Genomic DNA, 27,324 nt, shown 5'->3' with positions numbered 1-27,324 from the left:
GGCTTAAAGCGTACATGGTGTTTTTAGATTTGCAGCGAAGCTGGGTGATCGACAAATTAGAGATATGACACATATTTATCTATCAAGATGTACCTCTATTGTACTTTATGGTGCGGAGGTCTGGGGTCATAACTCTAATATTAACTTACAAACAGTGGAAAATATGTTCCTTAAAAAATTGCTCTGTTTGCCATCTTCAGCATCAACAGAACTAATTCATAGGGAAGTTGGTATCAGCCATTTGTCGGATTTAATTGCATTTAGTCCCTTACTGATCTGGAGATCCATATGGTTAAAGGAAGAGACTGCTTTTAATAGAACAATAATTAAAGATTGTCCCAGTTTGGATAATTGGTTTAAGATTCCCTGGCTCAAATACATTATACATAGTTTTAAGGAAGTTTTTAAATTAAATATTTTGGATGACCCTAACGCTGTAGCAGAGCTGCCTAAATCAGAAATGAGGAATTTGTTCTTGCTTCACAGGAAAAAGAGGCTCATTAGCAACTCCGGGCATTTAACAACCTGCCAATTTTATAATCGTTACTGAGCCTCAGAGGGTTTCCAAACGTACTTGAGCCAGGTAACCAGAATCTCACATAGATATGTACTTACCAGATTGAGACTCGGGCTTGCTCATCATTTGGTAGCATTTCCACCAGTAAAACAGTACCCAGTTTCCCCCTGCCCATGTGACGGCCACACCAAACAAAGAACTTTGCACTTTCTCTTGATATGTGATTTGTACATGAATTTTCGTATAGCGTTTTTAAAACCACTGTTCTTAAAATATCGCACTTTCACTACGGATGCTGCTATGAGGTTGATTTTTACAATGCATGAACCTGATATATGTTTTTTTACTGCAACTTTTATTCTTAAATCTATTGATGCAAGGAAAAGTATGATGTTTTAATTTATCTATATTTGGTTAGATTTTAATTATCAAATGTACAGAAATGATTTTTATTTTGTTTTTGTACGCTGATGTTTCTTTTTTTCTGTATGTGCTTTTATGGTTGTTTTTTTTACGAACCGAATAAAGCTTATTGAATTGAATTGAGTCATCGGTAGTGAGTAAGGCAAATTAGTAAAGCTAGTGGGAGATGAATCTGGAAAGAAACAAAAAAGCATAATGGGCAAGAAAGGGTTATACCAGCAAAATTAACAGCATCGGCTGCAAATAGAAGGACATGTTATAGCTAGCACATTGGCACCAGGGGGAGAAAAACTAGGACATTGAGAGGTATTTGAAAAAGCATGTGAAGAAGAGCAGGAGTGTATGTGAGGAACAACTTTCCATATCATTATCATCACCTACGAGTCACATCATTTCATTGCCCAGCCTGGTCTACTCACACCACACTTCTTGATGCCTCCTCAGGGTCTCAGCGCATTGCAGCGTGGAGGCTTGACTGTCAAACGGAGAGGGGGAAGAGGGCTTTACGGCTGCCTAGGCCAGACTGGAAGGCTGCTGAAAACTCAGTGTTAATGCCTACAGCAGCTGTTATTCTGCACGGCCCGGCTACAACATGGAGAGACTGCAGTGAGTCACAGCAAACTGTCCCACAAGCAAATACAAGCCATTCCACAGTGCATATGCCCATAGCTGTTTCCGCTGTGGCTGACCTACTGAGGAAATGTTCTTCCTAGTCTTCTCTTTAGTTAGCAAAATGGTTTGTGCTATGTTATGTTAAATGTATTTAAAGCGCACATTCTGTTATCATTAAGGTTATAGAATTAGTTAGCTAGGAATAGATGACGAAGGTCAAAAGCATGTTCATTACCCCCAGGTCCCTTATGTCCTCGTCCCATTCAGTGACAACGTGGAGATAACCATCTCCCGACAGAAAAAAAGACCAGAGGAATGCTGGGACCCTAATACTGCCCCTCCCACCTGGAGTACATAAGCAGTACTTACCCAGCATCCAGCCTGTTCTTTTTTTTTCTGTCTGTCGACAGAATGGACGTGGATGTGCTGGTGCTACTCCTGCTGGACTGGGGTGGCAATTCTTCTCTTCTCCCCCCACCCGGCTGCCTGGCTGTGCGGCGGGGGTTTCCTGGTCTGGCTCCTGGCCTGCCGGGCTTGCTGGGAGGCAGGACAGTGCGTGGCCAGCTCTTCCCCTTGCGCCCAGCCCTTTGCAGCTGGTGCGAGGCCTCCCAGTTACTTCCGGGTCGCACGCGCGTCTTCCTATGGCCTGGCTTGGCATGAGACCCGCTGCGCTTGCTGGTTTCCAGGCGTTCCTTGGAAAAAACAAAACAGAGGCAATAGCCAAAACGGAAACCGGAGCAAGCAGAGAAGCCAGAGGCACAAGCAGGAGACTCTGGCCTTCTGTTTTTTCTTGGTTGTTTCCGGTCCTTGTTTGTGTCCCTGCTGTCCTGTTCTGGGTTGCTTGCCAGTTACTTCCTGCCGTTCCCTCTTTCTGTACTCCCTTGGGTCGCTGCGTTTGGTGTGGTTTCTTGGGTGAGCTTGGGGGTTCAGAAAGCCGGGTTTCTGCTTTGGTATTCTCCACTTTGTCACTGAATTGGGACGAGGACATAAGGGACCTGGGGGTAATGCTATATTACTTACCGGTAATCTTCATTGCTCCGGGTCCCGCTGTCCTCGTCCCATTCATACGCCCCTCCCTCCCTCCCGGGCGGCCGGCCTTCCTGTGTGGGATTGGTTGTACAGGTGGGATGCTTGGTAAGTAATGCTTATGTACACCCAGTGGGAGGGGCAGTATTAGTGTCCCAGCATTCCTCTGGTCTTTTTTCTGTCGGGAGATGGTTATCTCTACTTTGTCACTGAATGGGACGAGGACAACGGGACCCGGAGTAATGAAGATTACTGGTAAGTAATAGAGCATAAGTGAAGATGTGCAGACTGCTGCTGTAAATAAATAACGTCCCATACCTACATGTATTAGAAATAGTAAGAAATGCTTTCCCTCTGGGTAAGCTGAAACAGATATATTAATGGAACCCGTCATATGAGTCATAGGCATACATATAACAAGCATTGGCATAGCCAATAGGTCTCGCCTTTGGGACCTTATAAGTATTTAGTTATGCAGCAGAATATCCTTGGTGCAACAACATCAACTGTTGAATGGCTAAACATTTATAAGATCCCAAAGGCAAGACCTCTTGGCTACGCCAATGCTTTTTTTTGTTAGGCACGGGGAGATTAAGTGATTTGTCCAGAATCACAGGATGTTCAGTCTCGTTGATGAGACTCAAACTCAGTTACCCCTATTCGAGGTTGACTGCCCTAGCCATTAGGCCAACTCCTCTCCCTTCCAGCTATGAGGTTAGGCTGCTTAAACCCTGCTAAACTGTGACTTAGACTCGGGCCCCTAATGATGATGGGTTGGTTAAAAAGCTGTATAGTAATTAGGACGGGAATCCTGAATAACCCTGGAGCAAAAGATTGTACAGTAGATGGTGAAATATTAATTGGGGGACACAAGGAAAGAGTGAGGGAGAGGCAGAGACAGTGAACAGGGATTATGGCAGAGTTCAGGCTACAGGGCTTAGGCCAGGACAAGGGCAGGATAAGGGCAGGGTAGTGATAGAGGGAAGGGGCAGGGAGCATGGCCAATGTGTAGTAACAGAGAGTGGGGCAGGGAGCAAGGACCGGGTACAGGGGTAGGGATAGAGCAGTGGCAAAAAGGCTGACATGTTGGGCAGAGCAAGGGATAGGGGGAGAGTGCAGCGAAAGAGGATAGTAGCTATGGTGGGGAGTAGGGGCAGGGACCCTAGCCATGGGAATGCAGTAGGGGGTGGGACAGAGACAGGGTGATGTGGCATAGAGCCAGATAGGCAGAGGGCAATGAAGCACGGGGAGGAAGGAGGGAAGGACAGACAGTAGAGACAGCGGACAGGGCCAATAGCATGGGTATGCAACAGGGATTTGGACCAGAGACAGGAAGCAGGGTGCTGTGGCGGAGGGTGCTGTGGCAGAATGGTGTTTCATCTTTTTCCAACACCTACATGATTGCCCATTCATGAACCAATAAGATACTTTACTAAATTGACCCGGGTTCCCCTCTGCGTGTATGGGTCGTCCTTGTGCTGCTTATATACTACGAAACTAGGGGCAGCGGCTAGGGCACTAATGTGGGACTTCACATCCCTTGGTAAAGGATTGTTCTGATGACGTCTGGAGGTCACCTGACTTTGGGAACCAATCAAGGTTGGCTTGCCAGCCTCCTTTCCCTGTATACTGTTTATTTGATTACGTTTTAGCCTGGATCTGCCTCCGAGATAAAAAGCCTCAAGCAGCTGGTCAGCCATGCAGGGAGCTGCCCTGTAAAGTGCCCAAGCCCTGTCCAGCTGAGACTGTGTACGGAGTCGATGTCTGTGCTGCAGTGGCACCCCCTGCTGCTCACTTTTTTTGACGCCCCTGAGTCTTGGGTTACTGTGCCTCTGAGTGCCTGCCGCTCATGTCCGGGCTGATGATGCAGGAGTGCTCCTGCGTTTCTGCAGCTTGGAGTCTAGCACTTTTCAAAAGTGCGAGCATAGGGGTCTCTAGAGAAAGCACAGGGGTGGAGGTGAACTCCATTCCACCTTCACTCTCACCCAGAGTGTTATTATCGACCCTTCCTTGGTGTGTTCTGGTTTCAGAGTTGACATGTGTAGTTGTTATCATGCAGCCTGTGGGTTGCAGCCCTTCCAAGGGGTATGTATGCTTATAGCTGCAGCTGCAGAGCCGTGCCAAGCTGCATGAAAGGCAGCGGAGGGAGAGAGAGCACCATGCCTGGGCCTTCACAGCTCATGAGGTGCAGAGTGTTGTTTGCACGGGCCAACCCCCCAGCTGTCACGCTGGGAGCCAAGTTACGAGCCCAGGATATTCTCACATTCTCACGCGCTTGACACATCTGCCGAAGAGATGGCGTGGCGCAGACTCGGGCTATGAAAGAACAGACCAGCACGATTGGCCGCCTCACTTAAGCACTAGTAACAAGGGACAGAGGCAGGACCTGGCGGCTATCTTTCTTTAAAACAAATGGGAGAGGAGGGGGAAGTGCTGGGAACAGGCGCCCTCGGAATGCCACGTGTGCCAATAGACTTTTCTTATCTGTTTCTTAAATAAACAAGCAAATAAGAAAAGTCTATTGGCACAAGGTGGCGTTGGACTGTCCACAGTCCGTACGGACATGCGCATGCTGTCTGTTATGGACAAATGGAAAGAGCAGCCACGTTTGTCCATGCAGACGCATGCACAAAAGCCCTCGGCAGAATCGATTCTAAAAGGTAATCGCAATAGCGAGAGCAGAGCATGCGTTGCTTTCACTAGGCGAGACCTAAAAATGAATCTCAATATAAGCATTACAATAAAAATTGATAATAAGATTAGTTGCAAGCCTTTGAAATGTTTGGGATTTCTGAAATATTGAATTTGCTGTGTTTGAATTATTTTACCGCCCTAGCTCGAATATGGTAATGGGTTCGGAAACGGATTTGTGTAGCAGGAAGATTTAGCGAAAATGGTAATCTTTCTGATGAAGTCAATTTTTTTTACATTAATGTGAAAATATCTTGGAACATTGCGAAGAAATTGACTATGAAACAAGTGGCAACCTGACAGTAGAGCAGACAGTTGCTGACAGTAGATGATTCTGTTAGACTCAATTTAAAGAACCTGCAGTACAGAGACATGATTTAGTGAGTCAGGTTAGGTTATACAAGTTTAGGTCTTGCCTGCTGGACAGGTTCTTTTGTCTGGTTTGAAAAAAGACCTATTGTCATTTTAAAGTGAGCTTAGAGCCTTCCCACTGCTTTCTGTTGATTGGCTTTATTGTCTCCCACTTCTGTTGATTTTTATGTGTTAGATTGTGTGGGCTTTTCTCCCTCTTCTTGTTTTTGGCTCTTCCCTAGACCGTAGCTTCATTACTTGTGTCCTTCCACTATTTATTTTTAGGCATATTTTTCTTTTTGGTTATTGTTAGGGTATTAGTGTTTTTCAGCTGTCCTTCTAATGTTCCTTTCTCTTCCATCTTCCCTCCGTATTGCGCTCACCCTTAAATGCTTCGCACCACATTGCTTTCTTGCTTGCATGTGTCATCCTCAAGTGCTGCTTTCCCCTCCTGTCTGCCCGCTGCCTGTTGCTGCCCCTTTGCATCTGTCTGCTTCCATTTGCTGCCTTTGCCCACCAAATCACTCCTTGTTGATATTCCCTCTTGCGCTCCATTGTTGCTCTATTGTTTATGTTGTTTAAGTAGAAGACCAGGCTTTAAATTGTTGCTGGCCATCCACCTTAAAAGTGCCTTTTCACCACTTCTGATTATTTTTTTAATGTACGGATCTCATCTATCCACGATCTGTTAATAAAAAAATGGATCCTGTGTCATTTCAGAGGGGCGCATGTGGAGTAGAGCATGCATGCACCTACAAAATGATGTGGATGCATCATTGCACCTTTTTTTTGTGACTTTTTGCCATGCTGCACAGCTCTTGTCGATGCTGTACAGCAACGCTAAAAGGCTTTGGCAATGAAAATTGGTAGCAAAGGCGAGACCTATTGACTTTGCCAGTGCTTGTTCTTTCAGTAGTTTCTCTGTTGACTCGCTTTTTACTTACCCACAAAACTGTCAAATTCAATGGATCTTATTTCCCCACAATGCAAATGTCAGATTAAAGAATCTGCGCCCCATGTTCCTGTCTATGGCTCTTTGGGTGAATGAAGGAATCACATTTGCTCATGCATTTTCTCCTAATATAGGCTCCTTAGGTTTAACCACAGGCTAGGCATTTGGCTGATGTATACCATGCCCTTAATAGGGATGTTGGGGAGGTGCTGGTGGGTCGCAGGGACATCCCATAGCCTGTCACACAGTGGAGGAGCTTGGAGCCAGCCACATAATGTACCTCCCCATGGGAATGAGGATCCAAGGCCCCATTCCAAAGGCTGAATGGATCCATCTTCCTAGCACGTGAACATGGGCCCGAGCACTCTGGGCTTCTACAGAAGGTCTGAGGGCTCCCACTGGGCCAGGTTCAATGTAATCTTTTATTGCACCTCCTCTCAAGAGCTTCATTCCCCTTTTTCAAGAGCCCTGCATGCAACACAGTACTAGCAGATTCAGCCTGTCTTTTTTGGGCGGGACCTAAACATATTTCATAAGCAGACACAGAGCACAGGACAGTAAGAATGTGAATGCACACCTAGAAGTAATGTGCCTATCGCCGGCAGTATACATTCGTGCTTTTCAAACTTACCAACCAGAATACACCCTTAAACTGCCCTGTCGCTTTAAATTAGCAATACATAAAAAATGGGTTGATCATCAAAAATAAAAGTAAAACTTCTGCTGCAAAGTTCCGCGTTTATATTCCCTGCCAACACGCCCCGACAACAGCTATCAGGCAGTTTGATTCGTAAATGGTGCAGGTACATGGGAGAGCCCGTTCAGGAGATAGATTCACTACCTGCTTCCTGTCCGCATTTTGGGTAAATGGTCCCACATGTTCAGTCAAAATGTCATAAATAAACAACTGCCCATCTATTCAGCTTCAGATAGACACAGCTGGGATCGGAGGACTTTTGACTTCAGTGTTATGAACACAGCTCTTTTTATCGACATTGGTATCTTTGAAGCGCAAGGCAGAATGTCTTTCATGTGAAATTACTGGAATATTTTCTTGTGCGCCTCTGCTCCTCGTGTCAACCAGAGCCAGCAGATAGGAACTCTGTTGTGTCTGTGTTAAACAGTAAAAATATAATGCTCTCAAACACCCAGAGCTCATTAGGGCGCGAAAAGGACCAATGGTGTCCGAAACAGAGACCACCATTTGCGTGCTTCGACGGTGATTAGCACCTTTCGTTGAGTTATTTTTATGCACGCCTGTGCTGTCGACTATGTAAAAGGTGCACTTTTACCCTTATCTTCCCTCGAACACACCAGGAGTCATAACAAAACAAGACTCTTGCTGTTCCTTGTAGCACCTGTTCCAATTAACAACTGGATTGACGTTACCAGTCAAAATATAGGCTCGTCATCACAAGAACCCATGTTTACAGGATTTTATTGGGGTGTTAAGTCCATTACCCATCGGATTATTATTATTTATACATTTATAGAGCGAGCAGCTACCCACAGGGTTTCCCGGTGCCGAGCAGGACAACAATCAAGACACAGACTGCAAATTATAGTTAAGGATAAGGAATTATACTGGGCTATTAAGGAAAGTCTGTGGGTCCAAAGTTGAAGTTCAGTGCCTTGAGGCAGTGATGAATTGGGGGACTTATGATGGGCCTGAGAGGTCCAAACTTGACTCCCTCCACCTTGAGGGTGATGCTCTGCTTCTTAGTGATGTTGAGGGGTGAGAGGTAGCAATACTGTACTTACTGCGGCAGTCTTGGATGCAGGACTCTGTGCAGGTGGCAGCTCATCGACTTCAGTGTCAGAGCCAGAGCTCTTTTCTAATGTAAGACCTGGGTCTCAGCACCTAAGTCACAGGCTGCTGCCTCCCCTCTATGTCTTGGTCTCCTAAAAGCTCAGCAGCCTGGTATGTCTGCTGTTGAGCCATTGAGGGTAAAGCAATGTGCCTAGTGTGATGGTATCAGTGGGTCTTTTTATTTCTGATGGTGCGGCAGGCCGCACAGGAGGCCTGCTGATGGTCCAGGGACACAGCTACATATGTTACAAAGAAATGTTTTTTTCTGCAGAGAAAACACATGTGCATTTCCACAAGAGTCTTGTGTGCAGAACGCTTCATAGTGTAGAATTCTACATATGGGGAATAGAACCCTGTAGGACAAGTCATATGGCATCCCCGTTAATAGATTTGAAAGCCTGCGCTTGGTGCAGTGGTCCAGTCCTCCTACCTACGATAATAATGTACAATTGCAACAAAAAATGTAAATCTGTTACCGCGCAGAGGTGTAAGCATATGAGTGCATTATTACTGTTGTTCATGATTAGGGCGACTTTTTCTCATTGCCAGGAACATTGCACTTGCCATTAAACCTATTTGTGGATTTCATTTAGATTCAGCCATTGCTACTCCTATGCAGCATCTGGATTCTGCGGCACAGTGCGTATTTGACAATCTGCTCCTCATTTTAATATTATAGCAGACATCGGTTTTTTGTGCATGGATCCCATATCACAAGTCTCTGGAAACGTGGATGCATCCAAAAGTCCATTTGCATCACGTTGCAAACTTATTATTTTAAAATTCAAATATAAAAACAAATAAATACAATTACAGTCACAATTAGTCCTGTAGCTTTAGAGATTGCAAACACCGATATGCATCACACTACAGAAATGTTTTTAAAATATTCAAAAGTAAAAAAATATGATTACTCTAGTCTAAATAGTCATGCAACTTTTAACATTCCGTACACCGATGAATATCACACTGTAAACACATATTAAAATATGTTATAAATTAAATAAAGTAAGCATAGTAAGCAATACAACTATAAGCATTGCATACATCATATGTCTGAAAATATTGCAGACACCTATAAAAATTGCACCGTAAAAATGAAAAATTTAACAGATGTACATATATGAAAAATTCTAATTATGTAATGGGTTAATATATTGTAAAAAATGTGACTCATCTGATATGTAAGACTAAGGATCGAACTATCTGATATGTAAGACTATTCTGACCCCTCACAGTCACTGTAAAATACATTAATTGTTCCAAACGCACAAACACCCACACACATATGCTCACAACGACACACAACACAACTATAGCCCATGTCTTACATCAGAAATGGAAGAGGGCAGAGCATGGGGGGACCTATTTATGTGCTCCTAGTAGTAAAGTTGGCCATGTGTGAATTATTAATAGATGCCTGTTTTCCTATTCAACCCATAGGTGGAAAACTTCACCTATGCTATGAAGAACTACAGCCCAGATATATAAAGACTTTGGGTGGGGTTTGCGTTACTTTTTTAACACAAAACTGATGCATAATGTTGCCTTGGTATTTACAATCAAATACAAATTGCAATTTGTGGTGGAATGTTACCAAAAGTAATGCAAAGCTGTGCAATACGCTGCCATACGTTACTTTGCGTCAAAGGAGCATTCCATGGGAGGTGGCATATGGCTTGCACAGTCACCCATGGGTTTTGACACAAATCCCTATCTACAAAGAATTGTTGGTAGGTATTTGCCCAAAATGTCATGCGTCCTTGAGGCAGTCGTAATGAGGGGAAATATTTTCATTTCTGCTCGTTTTTCACTATTTTTGTGTCCTGCATTCTACAGCACACATACCAAGAAAGGAATGTCATCAACCATAGTTTTTGGATGTAAAGAAAGGGCCCCCGTCCAGAGCAAAACTATGCTTACCACAATACTGAAACCCTTGCATCATGGCGCAAGGGTATCTTCATTGGCCCTTGGGAGCTTAAAATGCACCAACTCAGGGAAATAACAGAACAGCACCACGTCTTATAGGTATGGAACTGTTCGGCTCTCACCCATTCACGCAATGCAGTGCAGCAACTTTACGTGGTGCACTGCTTTGCATGTTGTTTTGTAAATCTGGGCGTCCATTTGGTGGATTCAAGCCTAAAATATACCCATAAAGTTACTAGTGTAAATGATTGGGGAGAGGTATCCCTTCTACTAGCCGTAAATGCCCATCCAGAGTCCATGAATTGTATTTGGAAAGAAATTTACGCTCATTCATAGGTGTTGACCTATATGTATGGCATTTTGTACCTGTCGATTTACCTCTAGGTAGTGTGAGACTGATAATTAAACATTCTCAAAAATATGGTAATGTTCTATCTACTTATGCTGGTAGAGGTGATCAAATGTAAACGTCCTATCTGAACAAATGAAAGAAGAATGTTCAACAAATATCAGAAGATCTGGAAATATGAAAACAGCACCCTATATATATTCAAAGTATGTTTCATAATCAAATAACTAACATACAATAGTCACACCATGTGTTTTTAATGAAAAGACTAATGTATAACGGCCACACAATTGTGTATGTATAAAACCTTTCTTCCTTAACACCTACCTTTGCAGTTGTCCCAGTATGCAATTTCCAGCTGCGGGTCTTTGCACTTTGCACGCAGAAACTCACACCTGGACAGGAATGTTCTTCCATCAGAGGCACAGATTGCCAAGGGAGTTGATCCCACACAGTCCAAACTGCATTCCCTGTCCTTGTCTTGGTCCACTCTTAGGAACTAGACAACATAAAATACAGGAAAGAAGTTGAGAATCTCGCTCACTATACGCATTATGTGTCAGCTCTGGAAATGTGAGACAAATAACAGCTTTAGTAATTTTTAAGAAGAGTCCTCTATTGCAACCATATATACTTTTACAGTGATACATATTATTAAAGTTTGTAACGAAAGACACCATTTACACACTCACTTACACACCCTTTTCCTTTTTAGAGATTGTTTTATTATGAGCAAACCAGACCATTATTATTGCCGATGATATACGGAAAACATGAAACGATTATGACACTTATGTAGTGCTTGTATATTTAGGTTTAAATAAGAAACTCCATCATTCTTTCAGACAAGTATAAATATAACAATGATAAAAGAATGAGAACATAACTTGCCAGAGAAACGTCTCGCTTATAGACATTAGCTGTCTGTTGCAGAAAGACCTATAGCGTACAATGCAGATACTCAGAGTAGTCTTTGGGTCAGTACTTTGCTTATCATTGGTTGGCTTCCTTGTTAATCTTATTTGCTTGCTTCTCAATCAATTAATATTACTTTATTTCGGCTTATGAAAAACGATAAAAGGAGTATATGCTCAAATAAAATGAAACATTTTATTGTGCAAAACAATTCCCAGTACTAGAAAACATTCTTAACCCCTTGGCCGCTGTGGTAATTCCGCCGTGGTGCTGGGGGTCCGCGCGGCGCCGCCATACTCGTGAAGGAACCACTCCATCACGAGCCACGGGCGCGCTGTGCTTGTGATGGAGTGGTTCTGTCACGGCCCCGCCTGCTCAATAGAAACGCCCGCGCAGGCGCGGAATTACTGCAGCGTGGGCGGGGCGGCAGCGCCGTAACTGAACCACTCCCTCACCAGCACAGCGCTACCGTGGCTCGTGACGGAGTGGTTTCATCACGGAAGAGGTTAAAAGCAGATTAAGTATACATATTTTAAAATAACAGCAGACTCTTTAAACATGCAGGTGCAACACATGGCTTAAAACCAAAAACTCAAAACAAACTAACCCAATTGAAGGACCGGGCCTTTGGGCCTGGCGGCGCAGGGCACACCTGAAATCTTCGAGTTCACCTGCCTTGTTGCACAGAGACATGGAATACTCTGTTGGCGTAGAAAACCAAGTTTATTAGCTGCAGCTAAGCACAGTTGTCCAAGAAGTACACCAAGAAGGTTCTCAGGAGACTGCCACTTTACTCCGTGGCTCACAAGCTTTTATAGCCAAAATACATCTGTACAAACATACACCCAATGCACAAAGTTTTAGCCAATCAGAAGAGTTTGAAAACAAGGTGTTGGGCAACCAGAATGCTTTTTGCTTGCATGTTGTGTGTTATCCAGCCCCCAAATGTAATCAATACTGGTACCCATGATTCAGTGTTGCAATGGCGCAAGACATGTCTGTATGCTTCAAAAGAAAGGTTGTGAAATAAGAAAACACAGGGAGAGAATAGCGAAGGCCAAAAGATAAGATATGGCAAGAGAAGAATACTAAAGGCTAACAGATAGTTGATACGTGGATTAGGTAGTCCAGACAAGGATTAGTTAGGCCAGCTGGTATCTGAGATTGGTTTCAAAACAAGGACGGAGGGGGTTTTCAACATGTTGCAGTCCAAAGGGCAGAGACACGTTGTTCATCAAGCAGCCTGTGTAAAGGCAACACAAAATGGCGGTGAATGTAAGATGGAGTTGAAATTAAAGAACCTCAGACCCTCCTTTTGCCATTACGCAGGCAATACACAAAGACTCATGCTAATCTGAATAAATGTCGATGGTCATGAGGTCGTCAAGCTGTCGCTGCAACATCATCTTCATATTCTCTGTTTTCTGTGACATTTGTCTTGGGACACACATAGTGGCACAAAGACCACAGATTGCGGGACCACATTGTAAACCAAGGCAACACGAAAAGATGATGACCAAAACTACTCCAACAAAAGTCAATACCTTCCATCCCCATGTGGACAGTAGTCCCCAAAACCATCCCATCAGAGACCAATTTCCTTCGTCCTGGTGGATGGACTCAGCAATGTGGTGTAATTTAGAGATGGCCTAGTATACTGGAGGGGCGTTATCAGGTATATAAATGCAACAACTGGATCCAAACAATTTACAGACTCCACCACGATCTGCAAGAATGATGTCTAACACCATTCTGTTTTGTAATGTCATAAGGCGGTCCGCCTGAAGCTCAGCAGTGATATTACCCAGTGCTTCGAAAGTTTCATTTATTGTTGCTTCAATGACACAAATGAGATGCCTGATATTTCTACTATTGGCCTTAGGGCCCCAAAATGGGAGGAATCCTTTAAGGAAGTCGCTTCCTTCTTGTCCTACTGTGTCTTCCAAAGCAATAACCCCTCTACCATACCTTGTCTTGTGATATAACAAGTTCCTGAGAAATCGGCTGGTAGCCATGTATAGGCTCTGTCATGACAAACGAAATATGTCCCCACCAGTGGTGGAGACGTTCGGGATATATAGATATATGTAATGTTACAAGTGCTCTTTCCCAATTGAGCCTTAGGACTTTGACCATTTGCTTGGAGACATAGTTGACCTTGGTGGGGTACAGTATATATAGGTGGGGATCTTTTCCTTTTGGCTCTGTCTGTAAGACTAGTGACGTAATGTGTCACATTCCAGTCAATGTATGCTTGTCGTTCGTCAGTGGGGAATTCATTACATTTCTTATAATGTTTTGACATAGCCACTATTCCTTTTATTAGTGCATCATGACTAGCGTCAATTCCATCCCTATATGGACCAACAGGATGTCGATGTTGGTTCTCATAGGCATTGGCGAACATAGAGGTGTAAGCCCAAGCAGATCCTTTTAGGGAGAAGGGTAGAACTAAATATGGCATTCCTTTATCTGTATTATGGGGTAAAAGTCCACATATCCAGCAATAGGTGGGTATTGATCACCAATTGATGCTGGTGTAACAATTGAATGAAGGAATTGTTGAAATACTCCATTCTCCTAATTTGCTCATGCTCTGGTAGCGTATGGAATTGGTGTGGGGAAGCAGTAGTGTGAAAAAGTATGGGCTGGGAGGTAGATATAGGTTCAGATGTTGGCTGCAAAGTGTGAGTAACCCAACCCATACAAGCTAATAAAACACATAGCAAATTAAAAACACATAATACTACGCCACATCTACTAAATAATAATTTACAACATTTCTTCCTCATTTTCATTCTTTTATCATTCTCTAATTCACTGGAATTCATCTTCTAAAGTGTTGCTCGTGGCGATCTTCCTATCTCACTAAGCTGTGGTTATTAGCCGTCTCATGACACTGCAAGTCCTGCAGACCTATTGCCACTACTCGGGTCACAAACCAAGTCTCCTACCACGACCCTGCAACTTAAAATGAGATGAATCCAGTATCACACAGGGAAGAAAATATATACAATTCAAAATTCAAAAATGGAATTTAAGGATAAAAAAATGCAATTTAGGAATGAAAGAGAAAAATTCAAATGTCTTTGGCCACTCTAGGCCTCAAATTGTATCTATCCTTGTTTGGCACAGTCTGGTTTTGAAAAAGTGTCTCTGGATCAGTTGTATCTATTCTAAGATGCGATGGTACAGCTTCTTGCAAAATATCATCGTCTTCTTTCTCAGTCTGAGTCCATTCTAGGTGTGCATCGCTAAAAGGTACAAACCGGGGGACTCTCTCTCCTTTACAATCACCTATGCCTTCGCAAACCCACTGATCATAAGGCAAAGGCAAGGGTACCTTTTTGCAATGCACACCATGGATCCAATTCTTTTTCCCAACAACTTTCACAGCTGTGCGTGTCGTCAGCAGGACATGTCTCGGCTCTCGCCAGCGAGGCTCCAAATTCCTCTTCCTTTGAAAAATTTTAAGGCACACCCAGTCGCCAGGTTTGAGGGTGTGCCCAGGATCCGAGGAAGCCTGTGGCAAAGTGTCTTGTACCTGCTGATGGAGAACACACAATTTAGTGGTGAGATCATGCAAATAGTCAATCAACATTGGGTATTCTATGTCAGAGTACTTCTTGGGTCTAGGGACACCCCAGACATTAGCCGGGCGTCCAAACACAATCTCATATGGACTAAGTCCCACACGAGAATGAACAGTTGTTCGAGTTGACAGGAGGTCTAAAGGTAAAGCATCAGGCCAGGCAAGACCTGTGCGGGCTTGTATCTTCGCAAGTTTAAGCTTGAGAGTGCCATTATAGCACTCTACCAAACCTGCTGACTGAGGATGGTTTGCCACATGGAATTTCGGCTTAATACCAAGACCTGCACATACTTTCTGCATGATTTGACCCACGAATTCACTTCCGTTGTCACTTCAGACAATTCGAGGTAAACCAAACTTCGGGAAGTATTCTTTCAGAAGGACCTTGGCAGTAGACAAGGCAGTATTATCCTTTAGGGGGTAGGCCTCTATCCATCTAGAAAAGGCACACACCACCACAAGGACATACTTTAGGTTATTGCATCTCTCCATATGAATGTAGTCTATCTGCAATACCTTTAAAGGATACGTGGGGGAACAAAATGGCCTGCTGGGGTTGGTGTCCCTCTTCCTGGGTTATGCATCAAGCAAACAATGCAATGTGTAACAAGATTGTCTGCACATTTAGGAATCCCTGCGTTGTGCCATACCGGAGCCAAAAGCTTCCATATTCCTTTCGCACTGATGTGTGCTGGACCATGCGCCATAGTTGCTACTGGAAGTACATAGGCGTCTGGTAACAGCCAACGTTGGTGTTCCGACAATTCTATCCAACACCCCGTTGCATCCAACATTCCCGTACCATCTGTCCACTTACTCAATTCTTTTTCTGTAGCTTCTTCCTGAATCATTTTCACACTTTCTATTGTGTCCTCACACATTCCTCCTTGACTGACCCATCTAGCAGGTCCAGCAACATACATATGACTTGTTACATCTCTCGCTGTCTCTTTCGCTATCTGATCCGCAAAAGCGTTTCCTTCACCCACATCATCAGTGATCCTCCTATGCGCACTACACTTCACAATTGCTATCTGAGTGGGTAAAGCAAGTGATTCCAAAAGGTCATTCACTAACTGACCATGCTGTATTTTAGTACCATGTGAGGTAAAGAATCCTCTTTTCCTCCAAAGGCGGCCAAAACTGTGGGCCACCCCAAATGCATATTGGCTGTCGGTGAACACTCTCTTCTCTTTAGCCAATACACAAGCTCTAGTCAGAGCTATGAATTCAGCTGCTTGGGCTGAATTCTGCCTAATGCGTGCTGTCTCTACAACTGTATGCAAAGTGGTAACAGCATAGGGTGCAGTCGTTTCACCATTGGGGAGATTAAAACAAGAACCATCCACCCATAGGATCCCATCGGAGCGGCGTATCTTTTAAATCAATTCTACTGTTTGTCTCCTCCTCTGTACGGAGAAAACAATCATGTTGCTCTTGAATGTCTTTCTCTACTGGGATCGGTAACAATGTAGCTGGATTTAGGGTATTACATCGCTTGATGTGCACGTGACTAGCCAGGGGCGTCAGCTCATAACCCGATAAAAGGGCGCTCGTAAGATGCTGAGTTTTTGTCCTGTTTAGAAGTGTATCCACTGCATGTGGCACCATGACAATAAGTGTATTGTCTAGCACCAATCCAGCAGATTGGTGAATAGAAAATGCTGCTGTAGCTTTCAGACAACTAGGTAATGCTTTAGCTACAGGGTTTAACGTAGCCGAAAAATAAGCACACAGGCGTTGCTTGTCACCAAATTGTTGTGTCAAAACTGACAACGCACAACCTTCTCTATCGTGCACATAAAGTGTGAAAGGCTTGCTGTAATCCAGAGTACCCAACACAGGAGCAGAACACAAGGAAGTACGCAAATCAGTAAAACTTTTCTGGCATTCCTCTGTCCAAGGGAGAGGTTGGGGTGTATCTTTAAGGGTAAGTGCTAACAAAGGTTTAGCTAACAAAAAAAAATTCGGAATCCATTGTCTACAATAAGAGGTAATGCCCAAAAAGGCACGCACCTCTCTCTGTGTGGATGGTACAGACATTTGTGCAATCGCTTGGATTCTTTCTGGGGTCAATCGCCGTCCCTCCTTTGACAAGAGATGACCTAAGTAGATAACCTCTTGGCAACAATATTGTAATTTAGAGTGCGAAACCTTATGATGAAGGTCAGACAAGTGATGCAACAGTGAAACAGTAACTTGTTTACAAACATCCTCAGAATCAGCAGCAACCAACAGATCATCCACGTACTGAATAAGGGTGGCACCTGGAGGCAAAGTGAAAGCATCAAGCTGAGTTTTCAAAGCCTGACTATAAATGGAGGGACTTTCACAATAGCCTTGAGGTGCACGCTTGAACCGAAAACTTCGGCCTCCTTAAGAGAAGCAAAAATATCCCAACTTTCCTCAGCAATGGGAATGCTAAAGAAAGCATTCTTAAGGTCAATGACGGATAACCAGGCAGCCGAAGCAGGTATCATTGTCAATAAAGCAGTGATATCTGGGACGACAGGAAACTGGGGTACAACAATCTTGTTGACCTCCCGGAGATCGATCACAAAACGATAAACAGGTGGCTGGGAAGAGTCAGTACGTTTAAGGACAGGCAGAACAGGACTATTGCACACATTTCCTCTGGTCTCTTCAACCACACCTTTCTCAACCAAATCATAAATGATAGCCATCAGTGCTCACTCACCATCACTCGAAATTCTGTACTGAGGAATGCGAGGTAACCTAACATTGGACTTGAGGGTGACAACATAGGGTGGAATCTGCAAGAGACCAACATCATTGCGGCCTGCAGCCCAAAGAGTAGCAGGCAGGTAACGTAATTCAGAAGGGAGTTGGTCTCTAGACAAATATGTTGGGGAGGTCAGTCTCTTACCTAAAGTAAGACGTACACCAGAAGGATAACAATGCAGAGTCGCATACAATCTCTTTAACAAGTCCAACCCCAACAAATTCTCACCACAACCAGTCGTTAAAATAAGCGGAGCCTCCAAATCATAAGGACCAATGGAGATAGGCAATGGACAAGAAACTGGGTTACGAACTGGGGTGCCAGAAAATCCTACAGAAACATTTGTTAAGCCAGACAAAGTTGCCCCAAGGAGTTTAGAGTGGATGATGGAACTCTTCATTGCACCAGTATCCAAGAGAAATGGCTCTGACACACCAAGCGCAACAACATCAACATAAGGCCCATTTTGGTCCACTGGAACTGAAATGACTCCCTCACTTTGTCTATGGCTGTCCTAGCTAGAATTAAAATCCTGAATGATTCCCATCCTCTATATAATAATTGTCATTATAATAATGGGCAGACTGAGAATTTTGCTGATCAAAATAGTTCATGGAATTTTGAGGCGGAAAGGAACGTTGATCCTGGGACATTGTGTTTCACCCCCTCCCCCTAGGTGTTGACTGGAAGCCACCTCTGCCTCGTGGCCCAGGCGTACCACCAGTACGCTGCAATAAAATCGGGCAATTAATTTGAAGTGACCTTCTTCCTTACAATAGGCACATTGATTAGGATCCAGTGGAGGCCGTGGAACAAAGGGTTCAGGTTTCTGCAACAACTTCTAAAACTGGGGAGTCGGCTGAAACTGGCGCTGAGCAGGACGAGGAGGATAAGCCTGTTGCAAAAGAACCTTCGTCTTTAACTCTTTAGTCTTTTTATCCAATTTATCCTTTTCCTCCTTATCCCTATTTTCGTAATATTGGGCAGTAGCCAATATCTGGGCTGAAGAAGAAACAGCCCATGAACTTTCGGAATCCTTTAATTTATTAGAGAGTTCAGGAAGCAAATTAAATACAAATTTATCTACGAACAATCGCTGTCCACCCTCTGTGCTCATATCCTGACCACTGTGATCAAGAAACGTTTCCTCGAAACGAGTAAAGAAGTCGGAGACACTCTCATCCTTCTTCTGCTTACAGGCAGCTAACTTATCCCAATTAACTCGCAGAGCGGGCATCATAGTTTTCATTAAGGTGATTATTCTACCAGGAAGTTCCGCAATTAAATCTTCAGGTTTAGCACCACCCACTTGGAGTCTATCAGCAGCAACTATAGCATCCAAATCACCTCCTAATTCATTGGCGTGGTTCTCTTTCCGAATCCTAGCCCACAACGGTTGTGGAACAACATTTCCCATCAACATATCTATATCAGCCAAATTCATAATACAAGCATCAACCTTCTGAGAAAATTCCTTGTAATAACCCGCAGGGTTTTTACAGGGGTCAGGTAAGGACTGTTTAAGGGCCAGAACCTCAGATCTCTTTCAAGGTACATGTACCCATATACGCTGGAAGTGAGCTGGTATAGGCTGATTACCATACTGGGCTCCAACCGCTTCTCTCCACACTGGAGGACCCTCTCTCATAGGATAATTCTTCAGTCTACGTCTAACAGAAGGATCAGGTTCAGACAAGGACCGGGAAAAAAACATTGATCTAAAAGTGATAAGTGTCCGTACAGCATTCTCAACCTCAGGACCCACAATAATTCCCTTATTAAAATCAGTCATAATATCCAGCAAACCCTTGGGAGCTAAACCCAATCCTGTAGCCTCCCATTCCTGACCTAGAATGTCACACATGGCATTGAAAACAAATCTTTGTACAGGGGCATCCCACTGCTCAAAAGTATCCATGATATCTCGAACAGTATATTCGAGATCACTCAGGATCCACTTGCGAGCAAGACCCATTAACGCATCTTGTTCTTGGGAATCTGGGAGTGAGCTTCGTGTCTGCCTACGGGGAAGAACAGGAGTCAAACTTACTGACCCAAAGAAAGGAGATAAAATGCCAGAAACTGTATCAATCATCCGTTTACGAACAGAGGGAGAAGGCAACAAACGAACAGGGATAAGGCATGAGATGGAGCAGGAGAGGAAGCAACAGATAGAAGAGAAGTCGAGGGCAAAGAAGGCTGAGGCAAAGGAGTCGGAGGCAGAGGAACTGGAAGCAAGGGAGCTGAAGGCAAAGGAAATGGCGGGAGTAGTGCGGCCACAAAGGGCTGTGGTGGAGGTGTAGGAGCTAGAGCTGGTGGGAGAATAACAGGTTGCTGGACGGGTAACAAAAGCGGGGGTGCAGTGGCACCTTGTACATAGGGCTGGGGCGATCTTAACAAGTGAGACATTAAAGGATCCTTCTCAGGATCAACATCGGGATTTGGAGGAGAAGTTAGCAGCACCGGGTAACATTTATCAATCGCCATGCGATGTTGCCTATCTGAAACCTCTATCGCATAATCTATTTCATCATCTTTAAACTGTTGGGCAGCCTGAATAACAGTCATGCCTCTTTCTTTCCTATCTCTTTTTGCCTGTTTAATTTCTTTCTGTTTGGCTTCCTTGCGTCAAAGGCGAAAAGAGTCAAACATAGTGTTAAAAAGAGATCATAACACCAGTGTTGATCAAATTGTAGATTTATTGGATTAACATCACCAACAGACGCCTTCAAACTCTTCCAACTCCCACAGGCTCCAAAACTCATCTGACATATGGAATCATGAGGAGTAAGAATGTAGAAAGAAATAGAACACCAGTATTTCATAGTACAAACCTAATATAACATGTAATACACATTACAACACATCCCCTATACTAAGAGAAATAAAAAGAAAAGAACAATTAATGAAATAAAAGAAAACATCACCTTAAAAGTATAACAAAACAGTAAGGCGAGTAACTTAACACAATAATTAAACAAAGTCTCTGAAACGTACAGGAGCACGATGAGTTCTCTGTGGAAACCTCCTTGATGGAACAACACCACAACCTGTTGAGGAGGAAGTGGAAGTAGAACAATCAAGATTGGAAAGAGAAGGGGAAACCACATCAGAAAACGTAACCAGCCTAATACATGCTCCATTTACAACCATTCTGCATAGTAACAACATTCTTGTAAATATCTGTGATCATGAAAGGACCAATAAACTCAGAGAAACCTTTCTTTGAAAACCTGGGTTTTTAACAAGAACCCATTCTCCCACACTCCACAATTTAACTTTGGTAGAATTCTTCACATCATAACGTTCTTTATATTTTTGTTGATAAGAATGAATTCTATCCTCCACATTCCCCTTATCCAAAGGGAGAGAAGATTGAGAAGGAAGCCAAGCAGGATTCAATTTAGAACAAGCTTGCCTCCCATGTAACAAAAAAATGGAGAAGATTTTGAAACATAATTAACAGTGGTACGTTGAGCCTACCAGGTATCACGCAGTTCATCTCTAAGAGGACTTTTCATATCAAGAGCTCTCTGAACACATCCTTTGACAACACGATTCATCCGCTCCGCAAGACCATTGGCTTGAGGTGCATAAAGTGCAGTCTTAAGATGCGCTATACCATGGTCTTTCAAAAAGGTCTCCATGTCAGTGGAGACAAATTGCACACCATTTTCTGTTATGATGCACTTAGGAATCCCCTCAGACACAAATTCATCTCGCAAAAAAACAATTACCACTTTGGAAGTAACTGAGCCTACACACTTGGTAGACACCCACTTGGATGTATAATCAACAAGAAGAATTACAAATCTCTCAGATGGTAGCAACAAATCAAATGGACCCATAATGTCCAAACCTAATTTGGACCAAGGTTGATCAGGAATACACACTGGTGACAAAGGGGCCTTACTTACAACTTTAGACTTATCATTAACAGCACATTGATAACAGTCCTTAACCACATGCTCAACTTCACCATCCATATTGGGCCACCAATATCTCTCTCTTAAGCGTGCTTTGGTAAGACTCCTACCCATGTGTCCATTTTGGGCAAGATTGATAAACTTTGATCTCATTAAAGAAGGAGGAATTAACCTCTCATCACAACATCATCAACAATAGTAAGTTCATCACGAACAGACCAAAACGGCAAACGATCCTTGCTAATACCTCTACTGTCATTAGGCCAACCATTAATCACCAAATCTTTTACCAAAGGAAAAATCTGATCACCAGATTGAGCACAAACCCAATCTTCCAAAGAAATAGCAACTTCACTCACCCAAGACACATTGACACAACCCAACTCCAGATGTTCAGTCTGACCTTGTAGAGGCAACCGCGAAAGACAATCTGCAGCCTTATTCAAAGACCCAGGAAAATATTGAACAATGAAATTAAATTCCTCCAAACCCTCACTCCAGCGTTTAAGTCTCGGTGTTAACCTTTCACTCTCCATACACGAAAATACCTGTATCAACGGCTTATGATCAGATTTGACCACAAAAGGAATACCCCATAAATAAAACTTGAAATGTTTGACTGCCCAAACAATGGCAAGAGCCTCCCTTTCAATACAAGAATACTGTCCTTCAGCTTTCTTCAAGGCTCTGGAGGCAAATGTTACCACTCTTTCCTCACCATTGTCCAACTGAGAGAGAACGGCACCCAAGCCAGACAAACTACACATCAGTAGTTAAGAAAGTCTTTCTTTTAGTATCAAAATGACCTAAACTAGGCAACTGACTGATCGTCCTCTTAACAACCAAAATCGCATCATTGCAACCAGCATTCCACTCAAAATGAGCACCTTTTTTAAGAAGATTCCTAATAGGCTCAACAACAGATGCAAAATTTGTAATAAATTTCGCGTAAAATTCAGCTAGACCAAGGAAAGATCTAACTTGATCCTTGTCACATGGAGTGGGAGCTTCAACAATACTCTTAGCTAATTCCAACTTAGGCTGTATTCCTTCCCCGGAAATCACATGACCAAGGTACGTTACTGAGGTTACACCAATTTTACATTTAGCCTTGTTTAGAGTCAAACCTTTATCAGCCAATCTAGTCAAGACTGATCTCAACACACTGTCATGCTCAATATCGTCTCTGACATTAGAGACATCACCCACCACCAATTTCATAATCCTTTGAAAACATGCCGCTGCGGATGCCAAACCAAATGGCATTCTCACAAAACGAAACGCTCCAAGAGGTGTAACAAAGGAAGTAAGATGTTTCGAATCATGATGAAGCGGCACCTGGTGGTAAGCTGAAGACAAATCAAGTACTGAAAATATTTTAACCCCAGACAGCATAGTGATGGATTCAGGAATATTTGGGAGTGGTTGGCGATCCACCCATATGCATTTGTTTAAACCCCTGAGGTCCACACACATGCGAATGCTCTTACCCCCATCCTTGGGGGCCAAAACCACTGGGGCCAACCACTCTGATGACTCAATTTCTTCAATGACATTCAACTCAATAAGTCTGGAAAGTTCTTGTTTCAGTGGAGCTAACCTCATGTTAGGAACTTTTCTGACTTTATATACACATGGAATGGCATTTTTAAAAAAAATAATGCGATGCTCAAAAACTTTTAATAAACCCAATTTGTCAGAAAAAACATGAGGAAAATCATCAAAAAACTTATTTGAAGAGGAGATTTGATCAATAAGCATAACTTGATCAGAGGGTTTGAGAGCATTAGGATTGAGAATAATCCCCAAATCCCTCTGATGACTCCACCCTAAAAGATTATCACCCCTGTAAGCAACATACATTTTACCAACAGTCTCACGACCTTTGAAGTGAATTCTCATGACTGTGTAACCTGATACATCAATGCGGGAACCATTATAGCTGACAGGGTTAATATCAGGTTTGATCAACTCTACTTTGGGAAAGGTCTTGTTCCAATTTTCATTACCAATTAAAATGAAAGGCAAACCCGAGTCAGCTATAACTACAAAATATTCGCCCCCAATTATCACATTGCATTCAGGCATAGTATTGGGATCAGCATCAATAATACCAACACTGGTGACACTAGAAATGACTAATCTGGGATTATCTTGTGTAGATTCAACATTTTCAATGGAGTGTATTTTACCAGTGGATTTGCAAACTCTGGCATAGTGTCCCTTTATGCCACATTTAAGACAGGTAGCAGACTTGGCATAGCAATTTGGAAAAGAAGAAGAATGATTAGAACTACCACATCGATAACATTTAATCTTACTGCGATCAAAAGGAATTTTACCCTTTGGGTTGTGAAAAACCTTACAAATACTATCTTCTGAAGAAATAGGTTGAATACCCCCTTGAAGACTAGAAGAAATGGATTGAGTAACTTCCTGGATGCTGCTGGAACTGGAAGGAAATCTGATAAAACCTTATGCTCTTTCATCTCTTTAGCCCAACCAGAAGTGTTCTCAATACCCTCAACAATAGCCAAAGCCTCTCTAAGATAAGGATTTTTTGACAGGAGCTTCTCCTGTACTCTTGAACTATTAGTGCATCTGACCAACTGGTCACGTATTAAAGAATCTGTAAAGTCCCCAAATGCACAAGTACGTGCAAGAGTTTTCAAAGAAGCTACATCATTGCTCTTTAGGTTCTTGCACTCTCATAAAGAATTTATGTCTTTCTAGAACGACATTGATTCTGGGTCCAAAGTAATCTTCTAGCATTTTTAAAGACATTTGAAAAGCATCCAAAGGTGTATCACCAGAACCATTACCCAAAGGTATTTCATCAATGCTATCATAAATATTACGACCTTTAACACCTAAATTATGAAGCAAAATAGCCTGTTTCCTTAAAGCCGAAAATTTCTCCCCCCCCCCCCTATAGCCACTAAGTAAGAATCAAATAAATGTTTCCATCTTTTCCATGGTAGAAGAGGTTCACCCTTCTCACAAAGAAAAGCTGGAGGTTGAGTCATAGAAGTAGAACTCATTATTAATGAAAATGTTATAACCAGAGCATAAACTGTAATATTATGGAAGGAGAGAACAGTGTAAAAAAAAAAACTAAGAAGTTTGTGTATCACTGAAGAAAACAAAAACAGTAAGATACACAGTCTCAAACAGTTTAAGAAGGAACTGGAACAGGAACTAGTCAGAGTCAATACATCAATAATCTTACGTAAAAAAAAAAAAAATATCCAGCGTTAATACATCGATGCTTCAAGTTGTAGGAAATCTGAAGTTAGTCAAAACAAGTAATCCAACGTATAAAAACGAACCTTGAATGTCCTGTAAGTGAGAGATAATCCTTCGGTAAAATGCTCAATAAACAGTCCACGGTAACCAGGTAACAGTAAAGCTAAAATGGCGGCATGCGTGCGTGTGATGTATGACGTGTTGACGTCAAACGCATAGCCAGCCAAGAATCAGGAAGTAGAGCGCGAATGAGAACAGCGCGATGTCGGCGCGTTCAGCAATGGAGCTGCGTGGGAAGGCAGAGCGAGGCAGTGGCCAGAGCGCGCTTAAGAACGGTAAGAGTAGCCGTTACAAATTGAAGGTAAACATATGACCTTCAAGTCTTTTTTACCTTGAAAAACTTGAATTTCCAAATAAATCCACAATGTTCCGGTTACCTGAAAATGAAGAAAACTTCAGTCGTGTAGTCAGAAATAATCCATAGTCCAAAACGAAGTGTACAAACAAAGTCCAAATCCTTTTGTTATCTTTTTTTTAAAAAGTCTAAATCCAAGTCCAGTCAAAACAGAGTTAAAAATCCACCAAACGCTTTTGAAGAAAAATCCAACAGTCAGTAGTCTGTAAAAAATGAAGACAGTATTTACCAATAAAATCCAAAGTCACAGGAAAACGAAAATCCAAGGTTAATGGTGGGTTCAGGGTTGAGTGGTGATGTGGCTTGTCCCTTCCAAGCTTCCAATCGTCACCAGTGTTAAAAAGAGATCATGACACCAGTGGTGATCAAATTGTAGATTTATTGGATTAACATCACAAACAGACGCCTTCAAACTCTTCCAACTCCCACAGGCTCCAAAACCCATCTGACATATGGAATCATGAGGAGTAAGAATGTAGAAAGAAATAGAACAGCAGTATGTCATAGTACAAACCTAATATAACATGTAATACACATTACAACACATAGCCGGTCGGGCTTTTCTTTAAAACAAAGTAGCTTCTAAATTGTCTAAAATATCAGGCTCAAAACTACCATTATGTGGTCACTGTAAAATACCATCTTTCTTCGTATAGCAGACCCACACTTCATTAAAGGTGATGGGGCCCACACCATTTTTAGAGTAAAGCTCATAAGTAGGAGTTCCAGTCGGAGGAATTGGACAAGAGTCCTCCAGTCGGGGGTCCATATCGCAACAAAAACAACACCATTTTTGAAACTTACTGAAACCAGGCATCGTTACTTCAATGGCTTCCTACAAACAACAAGGGGCTAATCAAAACATCACAAACGTACTCACCCCTTGGCTTCGACAATTGCAATTTTCGAATCAAAGAACCCAAAAACAAAGAAGTGGGAGCTACCCACCAGTACTTAACCAAATGTCTTCTCACGCCAACAGAGGTCCGTCTAACGTCTTGCAGTACCAGTCATCACCAAAAAGGGACCAAGGCAGGGCGGCAGTCAGGGCAGCAGTCACCAGCAGCTGTTGGTAAGGAGAAACCACACTTCAAAAGACCATCGGTCCACTTTTCGACATACAGGGGTCGCTGGTGTGCGGGCGCCTCCTCTGGAATTTTCCTGCTGGGCTCCTCACGATCCTTGGCTCAACCGCTACCTCTGAAGCCTACCCACGTTGGGCGACAATTGAAGAACTGGGCCTTTGGGCCTGGTGGCGCAGGGCACGCCTGAAATCTTCGAGTTCACCTGCCTTGTTGCACAGAGACACGGAATACTCTGTTGGCGTAGAAAACCAAGTGTATTAGCTGCAGCTAAGCACAGCTGTCCAAGAAGTACACCAAGTAGGTTCTCAGGAGACTGCCACTTGACTCCGTGGCTTACAAGCTTTTCTAGTCAAAATATATCTGTACAAACATACACCCAATGCACAAAGTTTTAGCCAATCAGAAGAGTTTGAAAACAAGGTGTTGTGCAACCAGAATGCTTTCTGCTTGCATGTTGTGTGTTATCCAGTCCCCAAAGTTAATCAATACTGGTACCCATGGTGCAGTTTTGCAATGGCAGGACATGTTATGTTATGTTATGTTATGTTATGTTATGTTATGTTATGTTATGTTATGTTATGTTATGTTATTTTATCCAATTTGTAAAGCGCGCAGCTGCCACAGCAAAGGGGCGTCCCGGCGCTGACCACGGGAGGACACAACAACTATGTAGACCGGCCTGAAGAAAACATCAAGGAAAACCTAAGGTAATGGAAACAGGAAGGTTTTGATAGCCTTC

The 27,324-nt window shown here is 43.0% G+C and overlaps 1 protein-coding gene across 3 annotated transcripts in view; it reads right to left on the bottom strand.

Annotated features, from left to right (window-relative positions):
* Positions 1 to 27,324, bottom strand: part of SMOC2 (SPARC related modular calcium binding 2) — a 1,727,408-nt gene that overhangs the window by 1,461,297 nt on the left and 238,787 nt on the right. For all 3 annotated transcript variants that reach the window (XM_086927096.1, XM_086927097.1, XM_086927098.1), the window contains exon 2: positions 10,991 to 11,162. In XM_086927096.1, coding sequence (XP_086783222.1) covers positions 10,991 to 11,162 — 172 coding nt within the window. The remainder of the gene's footprint in view (positions 1 to 10,990; positions 11,163 to 27,324) is intronic.

The sequence above is a fragment of the Lissotriton vulgaris genome, chromosome 6 (assembly GCF_964263255.1).
Source record: "Lissotriton vulgaris chromosome 6, aLisVul1.2, whole genome shotgun sequence".
In the NCBI taxonomy this organism is placed as follows: domain Eukaryota; kingdom Metazoa; phylum Chordata; class Amphibia; order Caudata; family Salamandridae; genus Lissotriton; species Lissotriton vulgaris.
The sequence above is the reverse complement of the archived record's forward strand: the minus strand, read 5'-3'. Positions and strand labels throughout refer to the sequence as shown.